At 35.0% G+C, this 18,832-nt stretch overlaps 2 protein-coding genes across 2 annotated transcripts; one reads left to right on the top strand and one right to left on the bottom strand.

Annotated features, from left to right (window-relative positions):
- Positions 1 to 205: 205 nt before the first annotated feature.
- Positions 206 to 6,031, bottom strand: LOC120328844 (uncharacterized). The gene is made up of 2 exons (XM_039395390.2): positions 5,487 to 6,031; positions 206 to 4,191 (listed from the first exon to the last, which is right to left on the bottom strand). Exon 2 carries the CDS (start codon positions 4,152 to 4,154, stop codon positions 2,196 to 2,198), a length of 1,959 nt encoding a protein of 652 aa, XP_039251324.2. The 5' UTR covers positions 4,155 to 4,191; positions 5,487 to 6,031; the 3' UTR covers positions 206 to 2,195.
- An 8,250-nt stretch (positions 6,032 to 14,281) lies between these two features.
- LOC120328023 (ER membrane protein complex subunit 1-like) lies at positions 14,282 to 18,382 on the top strand. The gene is made up of 2 exons (XM_039394400.2): positions 14,282 to 17,028; positions 17,544 to 18,382. Exons 1-2 carry the CDS (start codon positions 14,334 to 14,336, stop codon positions 17,762 to 17,764), a joined length of 2,916 nt encoding a protein of 971 aa, XP_039250334.2. The 5' UTR covers positions 14,282 to 14,333; the 3' UTR covers positions 17,765 to 18,382.
- Positions 18,383 to 18,832: the final 450 nt, after the last annotated feature.

Raw genomic sequence — 18,832 nt, 5'->3', positions numbered from 1 at the left:
GTCAGAACAAAACATCCAGTTAATAAGAAAAGCTAAAGTAATTAAACACATTTCCTGCGAACTTTTCAACTGCTTATTAGCTCTAATACAATCAAGAATGATAGATCACAATTATGATACTGGCTGCTCATCATGATTAAACAAGCTTTCTCAATCTTTGTGTTGATGCTAAGTTTGCCCCACATCAGAAATCTAAATTTCATACTAGTTTTTACTATAATATATATTGTACATTACAATTACTGTACATTACTTATAAAACAGCAGTGAGAACAATAAAAATGAGGAATAATACTGTATACACTGGAACAAGACAACATAGTGATAGGAATTTTATTACCACAACCCAAATGCTCAACCTAAAACAACTGTATTATAAAAATTGTTGGCTACAGATTTGTGACATCGAAACAATAAAAACAATGAAGGTACAGAATAGGTAAATTGTATAAATGCAGTGAAAAAATGGAAATGTAGGTAACTTTCACATGGAGACAAAGTAAGAAACATGAGCACAAATATGAAATTCAGATCAATAAAGTCACCTCCGTTTATATTTATTCTGAAATAACCTTAATTTACTCAGTAAATTAATATAAACTTCTATTGATTATCACAGTTTTTGTAGCAAGCACCATTGCTAATGAAGAATTTGGCAGTACATGAAAACGCCACAGTGTAACAAGCAATGCTAAGAGCAACTGTCGCTGAAAATGTACATCTACCACATCTTTCCCCCCAGTATTCATAGCATATTGAGTGATTACACATCTCTATTGGTTTCAATACACAGTCAACGACTTTGAAATGCAGAAAATTAGATCCACATTGCAGGTTATAGTAAATGACAAATTTGATCAAGTTTTAATTTTGAAGAATTGCTTCATATACTGAAGTGAGTAGTATAAAGACACAAAAACAAAAGAAACTATTGGCTATGTACAATAGTAATTTAGTATTGCCATTGAAGAATTATCCAGTAAAAGGTACAAGCTCTCATGAATTAGCACCAATTGTGAACATTTACAGTGACTCCATTAAAACAAAAGCATATGTGTTGCTTTAATAGTTCTACAAACACCAACTAGAAAAACTTTTTCACTAATTTGTAATAAAACATTCATTGTTCATTTATCTCAGTTACAAATACTTCCGAATCACAATAAATAATAACTTTTCGGAAGACGTATAATAAATAGTAGCAAATTGATGAATAAATTAAAACTTCGCAATATGAAATCTTCAAATATAGAAGGAATTGTGCAAAAATGTGTGTTGTTGTGCAAAATATCTTGGGTCAAAAATAATTATAGTTTATTCATACAAAAATAATATCGTAAATACAATTCTAATTTATTTTAGCAATATGCTTACAACAACAATATTAAACCATGGTATTACAAGTTGGTTTTCTACATTCTTTTTCAATTTAGTATTGGGTTTCAATTGATTATGGTACAGTGAAAATGAGACATTTTACACACAAAGTAAGAACGGACATATATATACTTGGGAGGAATGGGAAAGGTGTTGAAAGAGGTATATAATATTCAACTCGGTTTCTACACTAAATAACTTAGCTAATAAATTACAAAAATCAATTATAATTTTAGCTATGATTTGGATATTATGATTCAACTATCTAATGATTGTACGAATAACTACTCTTTGTAAGAAAGATCTACAAAAATTATCTAACTTAGCAATGTTAGCAACGCCATTATTGAATGGGTGGTAAAATAGAAATAGGTAAATGAGAGAACATGCATATGGGCAAGAATATTGCTTTGGTACCTTGGTATGTAGAAGTCAAAAATGTGTTAAAATATTTTTTAAAGTTTTATATGTTCTAACTGCTAACATTAAAATTTGGTATTCCCGTAGTATGCGTGCCAGGTTAGGGTTAGGCCATAATTTTATTCCAATTTTCCCTATTATAGTTCTATTACGAGTTCAGGGACTAGCCAAGTGACTACCGTAATATTTGTACCTGGAAATGGCCTAACCCTAACCTTGTAGACATACTACGTTACGGTGTCTGGAATCTTGGTTAATTAACATACTACGGGAGTACCTAAAATTACAGTAAAGGAAAATAGGCCAGCCCATTACCAGTGAAAGACTGAATCCTCAATTATTCTTGTGGGGAACAATTTTGAAATTTGTATCCACTCTTTGGGGTTTATGAGAACCTCTCAGTTGCTACCATTGATAAGCAAGGCATCTTGATTGCCAAACAACTGAGACAACAAATCCGACTTCTTGTTTTGTTTCACATTATTCAAATCGAAAAGGGGTTCGTCAACTTCTGAAGTAGGAGTTATAGGTTCGGAAGGCTTACTTGCAAGCTGCTTTTTCTGCCTTGCTGGGTTGGTGCCGACAGTTGGTGCATACCCTCCGAAGGATATTTCTCTTTCAGGCTTTTTTGAGCTGTTTTCCAAAGACAATGGAACATAATCATTTAAATTTGCCGAAGAATTTTCATTGCTATTTCCAAGTAAAGATTGCACTTTTTTGGCTTTTGATTTTGGACTCAGTTTTGGTGGTTTGTGCGACTTTCCATCAACCTCTTTGCTGAATAATTCAGGGGATGATGATTTTGGTATTTCAGGAAGCAGTGACTTTGTGTTGGCTTTATCTATTTCATGCATTTTCGATAAAAGATTCGCTTTGTGTTTTTGTGCTACATCATATCCATGTATATTAACAGATTCCCTTTTGTCTGTCATTTCTACAACACCGTTAGATGTAGATCTTATATTTTCCAAAGGAGAAAGTTGAATGATGGAATCTTGAATTGACAGATTGGTTTCATCCCTAATAAATGATGGATTGGGTGATGACATAGGTGATTCAAAATCAGCAGTTAGAAATATAGACTGCTTAGGCTCTTGCTTTATTTTCTTTTTCTTGATTGTTCTTGATGAATCAGAGTGCAGCCTACTCATTGCAGGTGACGTGTTAAAATGAGTATTAGACTTCTCCGACGAAGTTACTTCAATATCTCCTCTCCTCTTGGAATCGCCTCCCATATTAGAATTTCTGGCATCCTCCTTTTCAGTTAATGCAAGATCAGTTTGGGTAGAGGAACATATTTCTTTCTTCTTTTCAGCAGACTCAATAGCTACGGGAACAAGAGCTTTTCCGGGCGAAATTTTACGCAGAGTATAGATATTACTAACATTCAGCGCCCTTTCTTTTTCTTTCAATTTAGAATCAGTTTCAAGGTATTCCTTATGGAGAATTTCAAGTCGTTCTCGACTTTCTTTATGCTTTTGTCTTTCCAGGTTCAGTTGACGAGTGCAATTGTTAATAGTCATATCAAGTTTTTTATCCAACTCTTTTATCTTACGTTCAGCTTTTGCAAAATTATTTTCCGCATCAGAAAGTTGCTTTGAAAGTTCTGATCGCTCCCCTAGGTTTTTATCATAAACCATCCTCTTCAAACGACGCAACACCCCTTCCATTTTTTGCATTTCTTCACTATTTTCATTCAACTTTGCTTCAAGCTCTCTTTTTGTTTCCTGTGTTCGTCTCAGCTTCGACTTAAGAACCCTTTGATCTTCAAAATTTCTGGAAATCAATCGTGGAATATCATTCTCGGATGTTTCAAACTTGCGAATCGCTTTATCCTGCCTATGCTGCAAAGTTTTTAAAAGTTTATTTTCTTTTTCAGCAGTAGATAATCTTTGTCTTGCATGGAAAAGTTCATTTTGAAGATCGTTTATTTCTTGCTGTTTTGCAATCAACATATGGGAAGCAATTGAATCCTTTTTTAACTTATGAACTTTACTTTTTGGGGGACTGCTGGAGTCCCAAACATGCTTTATTGGTTTATTTCTTACATTCCCATAAATGCCATATGTTCGTCTGCTTGCTAGCGAAGAACGAAGGTCTATACTTGACCGATCGCTTGTATATAACTTTCTTGTCTTTTTAGTGGATGATTTTTTCACTTTACGGTGGTTGCGTGGAGTCTTGGAAATTTCACTCTTAGCTTCAGCTTCAAAATCATCAGAATAGTCACTTGTGTAAGAATCAGAATTCGACTTATAAGACTTCGAACGACTTTGAGATCGTGAAGAGCTGGATCTTGACTTTGACCTGCTTCGATTTGAATGTGTTGATCTCGAGTATGTACGAGTCGCACTCATGATTGCAGTATTACTAAGCAACAAGAATGATCAACATCTGAAACAAATATTAATATAGATTAGAGATTAATATAAAAAATAGGGGTCTTACTACTTACTGAATACAGCGTGAAACGCCGCAAAGAGCCCGAAACACCGCAAAACAGAAGGAAACCAGCGCAAAACAGGAGACGCAGTTATAACCACCTCCAGCCACGAAAGAACCACGGCGTCTACCGCCATGGTTTTATGGCGTTATTTCCGGTATATTTACAAGGTTATGTAGGCTACCGGATTCTAGGTCATCATGCAAAATTTTATCTACGTTTTTTTATGTAACCCTAACCTTAGAGCCAAATCAATCGAAACTGTATCCCTATGGAAAATGTTCTAAATTACGGTACCCAAAATGTGTCACCAGCAGGGGCAGACCTGCCATTACAGCCTAAATGCCTTGGTTTGTGTTTTTAATTTAATTTGCTGCCGTGGTACCCCAACTCAAAAAAAAAAATGTGCCCCAACGCCCCCAACTCACTCAAATTTTTATTTGCTTTGCGCTATTTCCCTCTGTTTTGCGCTGTATTCAGTAAGTAGTGAGACCGAGAAAATGGTAATAATATGAAAACAATATTGTCGAAAGAAGAGAAATCTTTAACAAGTACCAGCAAAACTTTTTTACATTAATATTGATACAAGGATAAATTGATAACTGCTAATTCATTTATCAAAATCATAACTTGTAATTGAACATAATTGTCCAATAACAGAATATATTGCTTTGATGCAAATTTCCTTTTAATCAGATAATACAGTAATATGACTATAAAACCAATCAGAATATATTATGGCACATTATTGACAACGATCTTGTTACTTATCGATTTTAATCGGTAAGTATGTTGATAGGTATTTGTCTGTCTGTCTGTTAGATGCACGCGATATCTCACGAAAGCGAGATTGAATCTGCTCCAGATTTTGCATGTGCATTCATCATATGTCGGACCAGAAGCCTATTGATTTTGGATGAATTACTACCCGTATGTCCTATAATTAGGGAGTTATTAATTAATTAGAGATGGGACACAAGGCTGCAAGGTGTCACTATGGAGTAAGAGCGCTGTTTTGGGGGATCCCCTAACTTTCGATCGATAAGTCTTCGTCTCTGACCGATATTCTGTTATTAGATCGTAATAATGTTTTATTACTCTAAACTGAAAGTTTTGAATGAAAAATAAAACATAGGATAGGATAGGATTTACATATTTACATATATTTACATACAAAAAAACATGCACAACAAAAATATTTAGACTAGTAGTAAAAGTCTAGATCTGTAGATCACCAATTACTCACCGCTCCTATCACATAATTAGGTAACTTCTTCACTAAACCCTGAAACTGCCGCCGCTGCAATAATACGAATTCCAACACCACCTTTCAAAGTTGCGTTCGGCTCCACGGCGACCGAGATAACAAAAATCAATCAATGGTTTTTGTTATGACATACGGTAATAGTGTTCCCAATGGATGTTTCCCCTAGCATCGATTTCTTTGTTTATTTCCGTAATAATGGCCAATCAGCAATAGGATAGAATAGGATTTACATATTTATCCAGGAGGAGAGGAAAGCCGATAAGACGGCTTATCCATATGGCAAACCACGACCTCTCGTCCGGTTACCATTCCAAATCGGGTATGAGATTAGTTTTACTGTATTGCTTGTTTTCGGAAGCATGGACTTGGTGGTGGAGGAAGCCGTAACCGACCAGCGGTTACGTGAACCAACAAACGACGGCGAGGAGTCCAGCAATCCTCTCGCACATAACCATCCCTGCATGGGATTCGAACTTGCGAACCCACGCAGAGTAGTTAGAGGTGCGGTGGCGAGCGTATTCCTAACGCTTAGCCCGTTGAGCCACACCGCCGCGCCATAAATTGTGATTAATGCAGCCGCACAGACACTTGTTGCTCATTCAAGCATGACTTAAAACACTGCCTAAATTTTGTTGTTTTGCGTGTTATTTGCCAGTTTTCAGTTGTGTTTTCAAAAAGTAGTTGTTAATTAAATAACTTAATTGCCATTCTCAGGGTAGCTTTAGTTAGTTGCAATAATCGAAAATTTACTTGCAACTACTATCATAGACTACTACGCTAAAATTAGTTGTCAGTACCTGCAAGCGGCACGCAGTTGAACATTTTCAATAAAAATAATGATTTTAAACATGTACACCAATTTATAATCGACAACTCTCTAAAATACTCTCAAAATATGCACACAAAAAACTTTCGGTGCTCCAGAAGTATGCGAACCAAGATGGCGGACATCGGAACGTAACATGGGTAACAGGTTAGGGTTAGGCGATAATTTTTTTTCCAATTTTCCTTATTTTAGTCTTATTATCAGTTCGAAGACTAGCCAAGAGCCTCCCGTAGTATTTATACCTAAAATTATGGCCTAACCCTAACCTAGTACACATATTACAATCCGATGTCCGCCATCTTGGTTCGCATACTTCGGGAGCCCCGTAATTTCTCATAATGCAATAGTATTATTTAAATCACAAAGGCTTCCTCCAAATGCACCGCCCAATAGAACTAGCATACGGTTGAAAATAAGTACACAGAATGCTATAATTGCCTTTGACCTAATGCAAAGTTTCGCAGGCGAGTTCTCACCATACGTCATCAACGGGACATACTAATTTGCGTTCGATTTCGGCAGGGTCGTCTTTTAAAAATTCGAGTCTCGCAAACGAAGTCCGTTTTATACAAACGGTAAACGCCAAAAATCTTAATAAATTATATGAAAACCAATTTGCATGTTAACCCACCTTACTTATTTTTTTCTTTTTTTATTTCTTCTTCGCGATCACTTCATTGTGATTTTGGAGATCACACTTTTTTTATTTTGTTTGCAACCCTTCGCGATATTCCCCAATGTTACATATCGCTTTTTGTACTTTGCTGCTCTAAACCAAAGTTTAATCTTTAATTGCAACTATGATATTTCCTAAGCAACTTTACCTCTCTATTTTATATTTTTGATTACTATTATTGAATGTTCATACTTAAAGTGTACCAAATCATGTTATAAAATGTTACATTCTTCATTTTTTTATTTATTTCATAAGGCTAATATGCCAATTGCCGAGCTTATATTGCATTCATGATACTTCCTCTGTAAAAATGAGTTCATAAATTTTCACGTATTCGATTAGATTCAGATTCAGATATTTATTTTTCGTCGTGCAAAAACATTGTACATTTAAACAAATGGTAAAAATTAAATAAATACATTGAAAGAAAGAGGTACAATATTTGGACTGCAATAGACGAGGGATCGCGAAAAGACTATCAAAAGTCATCATGTCAGCGACACCATTATAGAAGCAGATTAAGTCAAACAATACAGAAATAAATCAGCAAAAATAAATGAAACAATTTGGGAACTAAAATGTACGTGAGAACAGAAGATTCGATTAAATAGAAAAAAGCATTGACGAATTTAAACAATGACATTAAACAACATGATGCGCAACTCCGGCATTTTTGTCCGAAGATCGTATTCGATAGCACGCTCCAATGCACATACTTGACGAGACGAAAACGAGCGGATGTGTGCTGCTTTCAAGGCGTAGCACGAATGGTGTTCGTGCCTGCTTTGACAGTTGTTGTCGATTTTAATGATATTTTTGAAAGTTGGGGTAAAAGGTAAGGTGAATACTATTGTTGTATATCACACCCGGGCATCGCACTGTTAAGTACATGTGGGAAAGCCAGCCTTTGTCAAATACTTCGAAGTTATTAATTCAGTACGGTACGTAGTTGCCCATTTGCCGAAATTACATATTTACTTACCCCTTATGGTTTCAAATAGTTCATGCACCTCCAGTTAGATTTTTTTAATCAGTGAGGATATATACTCATTGTTGATTGCTGCTCATTGTAACATACTATTACGCATTCACTTTTATTTGCGTATTGAATCAAAGTGTTAACAAGTTCACCTAACATTTCACTCATACCGGTCTATATTGTATAGTCTGATTTCTCAAGTATTTGGAGCCACGAATGCTTGTAATTTTCTGACTAAACCCTTTTATTAGTTGGTTTATATACCAAATTCAGTAAAATATTTTTTAAATAAAACATGAGATATTGGATTTATTAGCTTTTCCATTCTGAATCATATAGACTGCTTTATTTATTCTTAACGAAAATTAATAAATCTCCTCTCTTTCTTCAGATGTGAAAGTTGTGGACAAACCTGTCTAAGCATTGTGAGACTCTTGCAGCACAAGAGGCAATAGCAGAAATAGTAAGTATATCAATCAAGAAATTAAGCCGACATAAAGCAAAACTTTCAACTATTCGTCTAATCTCAATTTCCTATTATTTGTTCACAGGACAACTATAGCAGACGGGGAGATATCAGAAGTGTGATTCCAAGAAATATAATGCAATTGAAAATAGAAATTTGCAATAGAAAAACAACCTATGGAGGCATGCAAAGGCATTTGACCCTCCGGTAGAGTTGTGTATGGCCCCCACATCCTGCAGGGCTTGAGGAAAATAACTAAAAATTCCAAAGCGTAAGATTGCATAAGCGGTCTTATTTGTAAAAGGGCACAAAACACGCCAGACATACTTAAAACAGCTTTGGAAATGAGGATTACGGGTACCTCACTGCACCTGTGTTATATTTGGTTCATCAACTTTTGGTAGTACTATAGAAGAAATTCCGGAAGGGGTATAATCATCATTCATGATAAAATACTATCATATATTTTTTGAACAACTTCAATCTAGACCAGGAATCTCAAACTCGCGGCCCCAGAGAACTTCCAGTGCGGCCCTCGAACGCTTAACAATAATTGTAATAGTATTTTGGAAGTTTTTTTTTTATCTAAATGTAATAGATTTTTCAAACCTTCTAAAGTGAAATTGATTATTCACACAGAAAACAATTTACTGAAAGTAGTTTTGGAATATTAATTTTTTTTGTCCTAATTTTGACCCAATTAAGAATACACATCAAGCTAGCAAAAGAATACTTGAATAAAACACTTGAGTAATTGAATTAAACGCAAAGTACATGAAGAAGGTGGCATTTTCGAAGAAAATGGGAGTTGTAACATTTCTGCTCTTCACAAAATTCTGAAGCACATTGTTTAATTTGTCATATTTCCATCAATACAATCAAAAAACACAATAAGCTCAGCAGTCAATATGACAAATTCGAAGACCAACTTCGAACAGAAAATTTCCATGTGTTTGTATATTAATATAATTATACAACGACTTAGTTACTAAAAATCAATAATAATTCAAGCAATCCTATGCCACGCAATGTAGTGCGAAATGTCTTGTCGAAAAAATCTGTCATTTGTTTTTTTACTGATCTATACATGAAATGATAAAAGTAACTTTTTTGCATTACTGGAATTAATTAAACATTCGTAAAGATCCAGATAAACCCATGATCATGTGGCCTCGTTAGTTAGAGTTGGTACTATAAAATCATTTCAGACTGGCCTTAGTATGCTGGTGACACAAAAAAGATGCCAAACGCCAGGACAAATGTAATTATTGAAACATTGAGTTTATACTGTAGTATTTTTGTTAATTTTAGGTTCATATATTTAGATTAGGTTATTTTTAGTGTATGTATTATTCTTTCCTTATTCAAAGCTTGTTCAAAAATGATTTTGATGGTTGTACATAGAATTTTACGATTTTTTATAATAAATACTGTAACTTGCAAATGTTGCAATAATAGTGGAATGCAAATATTAATATGTAATTGCATTTGAAATTGAAGAAAATAATAAAACTTAATCCAACTGTTTAGTTGCATCACAATATATGTCACAAACTAAAACTATCTTAAAAATATCTTTTGAGTATACATTATCAAAAACTGTTTGCGGCTCTTTTTACAATTTTCAAAATGCAATGCGGCTCTCGAAAACCCATGAGTTTGACACCACTGATCTATTCTAGACGATTCAAGCATTGCTTTGGGAAATTATATCACTTCAATTAAATTGAAATAATCTCGCTATATTAAATACAAAATCGTTGCTATCATAAAGGTAAACCAATTCAGCCACTCGAAATATATTGGCCTTCACAAAGCAATGGAGGCAAAATTGAGAGTTCATGAGCTATGAACATTTGTTCTTTTCTTTGTCTTGAACTTTCCATACTCCACAGCCCCTATTAATTTTTATTAATTTTAATTACCATGTGATGGTCATACATATCTTTAACTTGTATTTTCTGTCATGATGTATTATCTCAATGTGCCAAACTATTAATTAGTGTGCATATTTAGCTTCCAGATGACATAAATGTATTGTCATGTTTATTACCTCAGCTTGGAGTATTGACAAGAAAAAGGTGCCAGTAAATTAGGTAAAAAAATTTTCAACTCATTGTTATAATCAGAATTCACAATCAATAGGAATTATAAACAGCCAACAATCAGTGAGAATTATATGCGAAATCCCTCAGAATAAATTTGTCTAAAATGGGAGGAAGGCAAAAAATATAGGTAGTTTCCATTCACACAAGCATTTCAAGAAGAATTGCTCGAGCCAAACTAAATGAGCATCGTCAGGTGATCGGTAAGGCTGCAAGTTGAATTCAGCCCTGCAACCTCCTGCATAGAAGATAATATTAATTAGTGGGCTATGAGCTAAATTCCTAAATTTAAACAAACCTATCTACGATGCATTATGTACCAGCAATGTTACCTACGATTAACTGAATATGTAATATGTCTAATAAATTCACCTACAAAAGCAAGTTCGATAGGTGCAAACTTTGTGTTATGGAATTGTATCGCAGCACAGTTTTGTATGACACCCTCTTTAAATGAAATTTCAATGATTAGGCGCAAACATTAAAATTACTAACTTTGAACTTTGTCATTATCTGCAAAATGTTCCACACAAATCTTTCCGCTATCGCGTTTGTAATCTTCGCTGATAAAAAAAAAAGTCTATGATGTCCAGAATTGCTCTTTACAGCTTGCCTGTTATTCCAGCTTTCCAAGTAAGCAAAACTTCTTAGATATAGAGAATATTTTGTTTCGTTACAGACGCAAAAAGGCAGTTACTACACGTAAAAAAGACGCCGAGTAGCAAAAGCGAGCGGAAAACGGACGCGAAAGGCGACGAGAAATATGTGCATTGGAGCGTATCATGAAATACAATGTTTTGCCTGTAGTCTTATGGAGTGACGTCAGAGTTGCCTATCATGTTGTTTAATGTCATTGATTTAAACAACTCAACGCCATGCTCCACCGAGCACGCCAACAACAAAGAAATTGCTGACGTGCGTGACGCAGCATAATGTTGTTGACTACTTGGGGAATTCCCTGCAGCAGCAGCAGTGGAACTACTAATATAACCAATGAATTATGATTAAGAAAAAGACATATTCAATTTATTTTGGATTGCAAAGAGCACATATATTATATTATGACTATCAAATGTTCGCATTCAAGTTGTCACAAATCGTGTCATCTTGACTGTATTTTATAAAGTTAATATGCCAAGCTAATAGCTCATTTGATTCATTTCCATCATCCCTTGGTCTGTTGATCATATCACAATAATTCTTCATTGATCTCCCTGTTCAATCTAATTTGCATGAATGGCCTGGACCAATGAATTGTATAAGTTCTGTGTAATACCACTTCTATTTGAAGCTTATACTCAAAGTGTCCAAAATCATTTTACCCAATGTTATAAAATGTTGCATCTTATTTATTGGACACGTAATGGACATAGCGATCGTTTCAATATTATGTTGTTGTTCTTGTTCTTTGACACGTTTTTAAAAAGTCGCTTTTCTCTTTGATTACTGGACCAATTGCTTTGAATTTTTCTCTAGAAGTTTATTACTTTTATTTATTTCTAAATTTTGAATGAATTCTATTAAATTTGATATTTCGTTCAAAATTTCTCTGTATTTTTTCATCCATGGGAACACGGATTTTAGTCCGCGTGAAGATTGGCTGTACGTTTTGATTCTGCAAAATTCCTGCTACTGAAAATCTAGAATTTTCTTGATTGTACCGGTAGCGTCAAAGGTACCGGTACCGGTAAGGACTGATTCGCTTTCGTCTACGTGTCCATATATTTGAGCGTTGCTCTCTTGTTTCTATATCAAGTCAACCCTCTGCAAACTGTGTTTTTTCTATTGAGTCTACAATTTATTTCAATATTTGCATGAATGGCCTTGACCAGAGAAATGCATTTGTTTACACCAAAAATCTGTATTTTTTCGACGATCCAACCCGTGCTTCTGATTATATAGCACCAGTATGTCTACTCCACCCATGATCAAATTCCTGCATGTTCTGTATTAACTTACCTTCACCCAACGGCCGGCAACCAACTTGCCTAATGTTAAACAAGTTCATGGACGCCATCTTGTGCCATATTTAAGAAACGCGAAACAATGGAGTCTTATGGAAAATTCTCGTCGTGTTGTTGTACCGAATCGAATAAGTCCGCTGTTATAAGGGCTAGAATGAAACTGAGGGGTGGATTTTGAACTTTGAGATATATGCTATCTAAATATATAACGCAATTAGGAATAAAAAACTATCTAGTGCGGTAAATTTGACCCCAAACACAGCGTAGAACCATTTTGGGTCATTTTTTCAAAGATTTTATAGTGATACGCCAATTTGAGGCTGTAAAATGTCTCCGCAACAATCCTACAATGTCATTTGTTTTTCTAGCGCAGCTTGGAGCTGAGCAGTAGGGCATTGTGGAGCTTGACAGATGAAGAATGTTAACAAGAAAATAAAAACGGCCATTGAAGCAAAGTTGGGTCGGCCGGTAATTTCGACGAATAAATACAACCTTTAATCTGTGACATCATAAGGAACGCCATTGTCAAATAGTTAATTATGACGATTAGAATGGCTAATTTACTTCTGAAGCAACTGTTATATATACGCTTTGCCTTCACCCGTAAGTATACAAGTTACCCAAATAATTTCCATCTTTGAATACCTGAGATCCAATTTATTTCGTTTAGATCATTTTTATATTTTGAAATTCAAATTCTATATGTGGCAAATTCGGTTAGTTAAAAGAATGGTATACCGGTACCATAGTTTCGCTTTGATAATGAAAAAAAACATGTAAATATTGTATATAGTAAACAAACATGAGATGGTATCGGATTGATATATTGACACCGAACCTGTTATATTTAATTGAATGGCAGCTGACTCTGATGACCCCAAAAGGTCGTATCGTTGTCTTCCAGTCATACACCTAAGCATCTGTTTTTTATTATTATTTATATATGTTTGCATATATTGTTTATGGTGGTTTGACGTATAGGCCATATTTACGGTTTGACGAATATAATAAACTCTCACTCACAACATCATTATCATTAATTTCGGAAAACGATTCATATGTGCACGTGAGTGTCCAAAGTGTCGTGAGTGAGTGTCCAAAGTGTCGTGAGTGAGTGTCTTTTTGTTACCATTTTTTTACTACTTCTGTACTTGTGTCGGTACGATATTTCATGCACGACGGAAATAAAATATCTGAGTCTGAAATGTAATATGAAAATCTCGGTCATGTAAAGATGAAAAAAGTGAGACATGGCGAAAAATATCCGACATGACGCTCACATATGTTTCAATTTTTACCAATGTGTATCTTCACGTGCTAAGTTCATGTCTGAATCTAGAGTGCGCTTGCTGTTTGCAGGGTTCAATTTTTATTTCTGCGTCGTCGGCGATTTGCGTTATTCGCGGTTGCATTTTACCTAGTCTATTTACCATTCTTTTAGCTGTAAGTCAGTCATCCAAGTTAGTGTAGTAAATTTATCTCACTATCCACATTACCACTGTGAAGATATTTCAATATTTTTTTATTTATTAATTAGAGCTCAGGGAAAATGAATACGGTATCTGTCTTCTTCTTGTTGGCGTACTTTCACCAATGTAGGTAGGGTACCGTAGCTTCCAACTGCATGAGCTAAGCCTTCCTAGAATATATCTGTATACTGGTAAGAGGTCCCTTTCGATAAATTGAATCAGTAAATGCACCGATCCTATTTATATATGTCGTCTTTATGCTGGTATGTGTTTCATTTCGATGTTTTTTTTATCTCTATATATTTATAGGATTTTCATGATTATTGGAATAGGCCTCAATAATGGGTTTGTTGATGAGAGTGGCCTTTGTTTTACTCTTTGCCGAGTTTGGTCAAACTTTGTATGAAGATCAAATTAATAAGTACGATTGGAAAAAAGAATATATTGGGAAGATTAAAGATGTGGTTTATGACAGTTCTTTATCTATCAGTAAAAATTTGTATGTTGCCACTGAGAAGAATGTGATTGCAAGTCTGAGTTCAAAAAATGGTCAGTTAAATTGGAGGCAAATTTTAGAAGATAAGATTGAAAAAATTGTGCAATATAATGATGGCGTTTTGACAGTCACATCTAGTGGTATTGTTCGCGTCTGGGATCCAGCTACTGGACTCTTGAAGTGGGATACAAATATTGCTTATGAATTAAAAGACAGCGGAGGTGAAAACTTTGATTTCGTTGACTTTGCTTTGATGGAATTAACTTACACAGAAGGAAGTTTGATTGTGATTTTGTCAACAAATGGACTTTACACTATTCGGGTAAAGTCTGCTTCGAAGCTCAAAGTAAATTTTGTTGATTTAAAAGATGTTCAGAGGAATAGCAAATTGTATGTAGATTCAGAACAAAAACACATTTTAATTCTGAATGAGGGATTGTCTGTCTCAGCTGCTTTTTATGATGCTACAACTTTAGAACCAGTGAGCCAGAAAAATATACAGACTGCCTGGCTTGATGATGCCAAAAACGTTGTGGTATTGGAAGACAATATTCTTGTTTATGCTAGTAAAAGCATGGAAGCGTTTTACATTATCGATTTACGAAAAGGAACTGAAATTGCAACAGAGCCTTTTTCTGCTCTAGATATTTCAGAAGAAATTTCTTCTCTGAACACTATGAAAAGCAAAGATGTTTCATCCATTGGAAAAGATGTCTTTGCTATTTCCAGAAGTGGTGAAGTTTTACATTTACGATTTAACGATGACAATTCTTTAAGTGTTGTCAATCGTTTCCCATCATCCGAGAGTGCTGTTGAATTTTGTCAAATTGATATAAAAAGAGTTGGTAGTGAAAAATACTATTTTGTCTCCGTAGTAGATGACAAAAAATTAAAAGTACGGGGATTTGACCTGAAATCTAGTAAAGAAGAAAGTTCTCTTGTGACAGAATATCCACTAGCTCCCGATATTGGTGGTGTTGAAAAAGTTCATGTCAATATGTATCTTAAACGTACTTCTCCGGTTGGTTATCGCGTTTTATTCACCACAAGAGATGACAGTGCTATGATGGTTACACAGCCAACAAGATTAGCATGGCATAGAGAAGAAGCGCTTGCTAGCATTGTGGCAGCTGAAATGTTGGACCTGCCTCTTTCAGACATAGAGGCTGGGATTGAGGTGGAATTTGAGCAAGCTGAAAAGCATTCAATTGTTGAAATGTTTGTAAATCGAATTCGCGCACAAGCTGGTCAAGTAAGATCATTTGCAAAGCAATTTACAAAAGCTATTAAAGAGGGTACTTTGTTTGAAAAGAAAACTAAAGATCCATTAGTGCAAGATGAGTCTATGACAAGGGATCCATTCTCACTTCATAAAATGTTGGTCCTTGTGACAGAGCCTGGTAAACTATTTGGTATTGACAGTTTGTCAGGGGAAATCATTTGGCGTCTTTTCAACTCAAAAATGAGTGATAAAAATTTGAAATTATTCATTCAAAGAACAACAGCGCATTTCCCTAATCCTCCTACGGCTTTACTTTTTGCTAGTGAGAAAACTGGGTCTTCAAATGCTGTATCAATAATGAACTTTAACCCCATAACTGGAGAAGAAGCAAAAGGTCAAGGAAAGATTTCATTCAATGGCATAATACAAGTCATGTTGTTGCCGTTTCCCGACTCTGCTTATCTTCGGCCTTTGTTACTGCTTGATGAGAATCGGAACATTCAACTAATTCCTGATACAGCTGACGTTCGCAGCAAGTTGCACTCTGCTAAAAATTCTGTGTTTCTATACAGTGTTGACAAAGAAAGCGGAAGAATCTCAGGTTACAGATTTGGAAATAGTGAAAAACTAATGGAAAAAACTTGGTCTGTCAATATTCCATCTGATCAAATTATTGTTCTTGTAAAAGGAAAAGAGTTTTTTGAAAGAATAGATTCAATGGGAAGACCTCTTGCTGATCGCAGTGTTATTTACAAATATCTCAATCCAAATCTTGTTGCAATTTTTACTGTCTCTATAGATGAATCAGATCAAAATTCTGCAGTCACTTTATACCTGATTGATGCAGTGTCTGGACACATGATTCATACTTTAGTGCAGAAAAAATCAACTGGACCGATTCATGCAGTTCATTCTGAAAACTGGTTGATATATTCATACTGGAATACAAAGGGTCGACGAACTGAGATAGCATCCATTGAGCTTTATGAAGGAAAACAACTTCGAAATGACTCATTTTTCTCATCTTTTGACCATCAGTATTCTAATCCACTAGTCATATCCCAAGCTTATATTGTCGGGGCCACAATAAAGGCAATGGGTGTATCAAAAACAGAACGTGGATTAACTACTCGTCAAATATTGATAGGACTTGCTAGAGGTGGAATTCTGGGTTTACCAAGACGAGTTTTTGATCCACGACGCCCACTTCAAGCAGACCAGTCACACAGAGAGGAAGGTTTAATGCCATACGTGCCAGATATCCAAGTTCATCCTGCAATGCTGGTTAACTACAATAAAACAATACATGGAATAACAAGTAAGTAGGATTTTTTTGATAAAGCAAGTCTTGATCTGATATACAGAAATAATAATATAGAACGTAAAGTTTGACTTAATGAACATATTTCTTTTAAAGATTTGGTAATTTCGCAGGAGAGACATAGTTGGGGCTTGCCCCCCATAACTCTTGCAATGGTTAAAATAAAATTTGCTTCTAGCTCAAATCAACTGAGTCTGGCAAAAGGGCAGTCACAAGCGTTTTAAAGTTAGAATAGGAAGGCGGTAGATAGGTTCATTTAGTCAAAATTGATGTACTTAACCATATATCCCTGTTTGAAGGGATATTTAAGTTTTAAACTAGTAGATGTGATGACTGTGAAGTATGCACTGACAAAAACAGCCATTGCTGCCTTTGAAGATGAGTCTGCGTTAAGATCATGATTTGACTTCTTTCTTCATTTGTTGTTGTATTGACCAAGCCCCATATTATCTTGTGTTAGCTGAACATTATTCCAACTTATTGCATCAGTAAAATTTTTTGTTGCTTTTCAGACATTTATTCCTGTCCTTCAGCATTGGAGTCAACAAGTATAGTATTGGTTACAGGACTTGATCTTTTCTTCACTCGTACGCAACCCAGTAAAATGTTTGATGTTTTGAAAGAAGATTTTGAATATGCATTTATCGCCGCTGTTGTATTGGGAATGTTTATTGCTGCTCTTGTCACAAGAAAACTCGCACAAAATAAGAAATTGAAAAAGGCATGGAAATAAATGTCATGAGAATGTGAAAGAGATTATGATATGTTCTGGTACAATTTGGCCGTCTGAAATTGTTCACTGTTTCTTGAAATGATGCAATTAGAATTCCTACCGTTGAAGGATGGTAGTTTGGTGCCGACCAGACTTATCATTGCAGTTGTGTAATTATTTATTGTTTCACAAGAAACTGATTAACAGATTTTATATTAATGGAATTGATATGCAATCAGTTAAGGTATCTTGGAAATTTTTCATTGCTTATAGCCATGATAGGTATAATAAGTAACTATGTTGCAACATAGTCTGTTCCTCGATCCAATAGGGACAGAAGCTACATTTATACAATTTGATCTAGTTTTTCCCATAGGAATTTTGTGTGCCTGTGGAAAAAAATGTGTTGCAATCATCACTATTTATTTCCCTGGAACATTCTTAAATGATGTTTTTATTCATTTGCTCAAGGTGGATGCCACTGCTGAATTGATTGCATGATATTAGCATGACACATTAGTCCATCATAGTTTTGAGCCGTTAATTGGTAATGATTCCGCATCTAATGTAATTGTTTGTGCTATAATTAGGAAATTGTCTGTTCAATATTGACGGAAAAATATAAAAGGATGTCTCTAATATAGTCTGGTTACATTCTTTTGCTGTGGAATTTGAGCCGAAATGAAGATTTAAACTGTAGCTTATGATAGTACCATGATCCCGATCACTCCCATCACAGCAAGCATAAAGAGTTTTAAATATTGGACTATAATAATGTAGTGATGAAACTGAATCAAAATATTAGTGGAAGAGTCCAATGGTCGACCTACGCGAGTAACTTTGTAATCTCCACAGCTCTTCTAATGCACCTAATAAAAACAATTACCGTATTTGCTCGTTTTTAGCCCGGGCCCATATTTTTTTCAACCAACTCACTAATCGGGCCCTCATTCAAGCACGGGCGCTTGTTATTTTCAATCGTTACAATAATTAATATATTGTTATTTCCAGTTCTCAAGTATGATTTAAACTAGAATAACGAAAATTTTGACTTTTTCCACGCACCGCAGGTACAAATCCGCAGAAGAA

The sequence above is a fragment of the Styela clava genome, chromosome 7, assembly GCF_964204865.1.
Source record: "Styela clava chromosome 7, kaStyClav1.hap1.2, whole genome shotgun sequence".
Taxonomy (NCBI): domain Eukaryota; kingdom Metazoa; phylum Chordata; class Ascidiacea; order Stolidobranchia; family Styelidae; genus Styela; species Styela clava.
The sequence above is the reverse complement of the archived record's forward strand: the minus strand, read 5'-3'. Positions and strand labels throughout refer to the sequence as shown.

Bases quoted from the DNA above. Each gene is read 5' to 3' on its own strand.
- LOC120328023 (XM_039394400.2), top strand. From the start codon at position 14,334: ATGGGTTTGTTGATGAGAGTGGCCTTTGTTTTACTCTTTGCCGAGTTT. The intron at 17,029-17,543 runs GTAAGTAGGATT...GTTGCTTTTCAG, and splicing joins AACAATACATGGAATAACAA to ACATTTATTCCTGTCCTTCA.
- LOC120328844 (XM_039395390.2), bottom strand. From the start codon at position 4,154: ATGAGTGCGACTCGTACATACTCGAGATCAACACATTCAAATCGAAGC.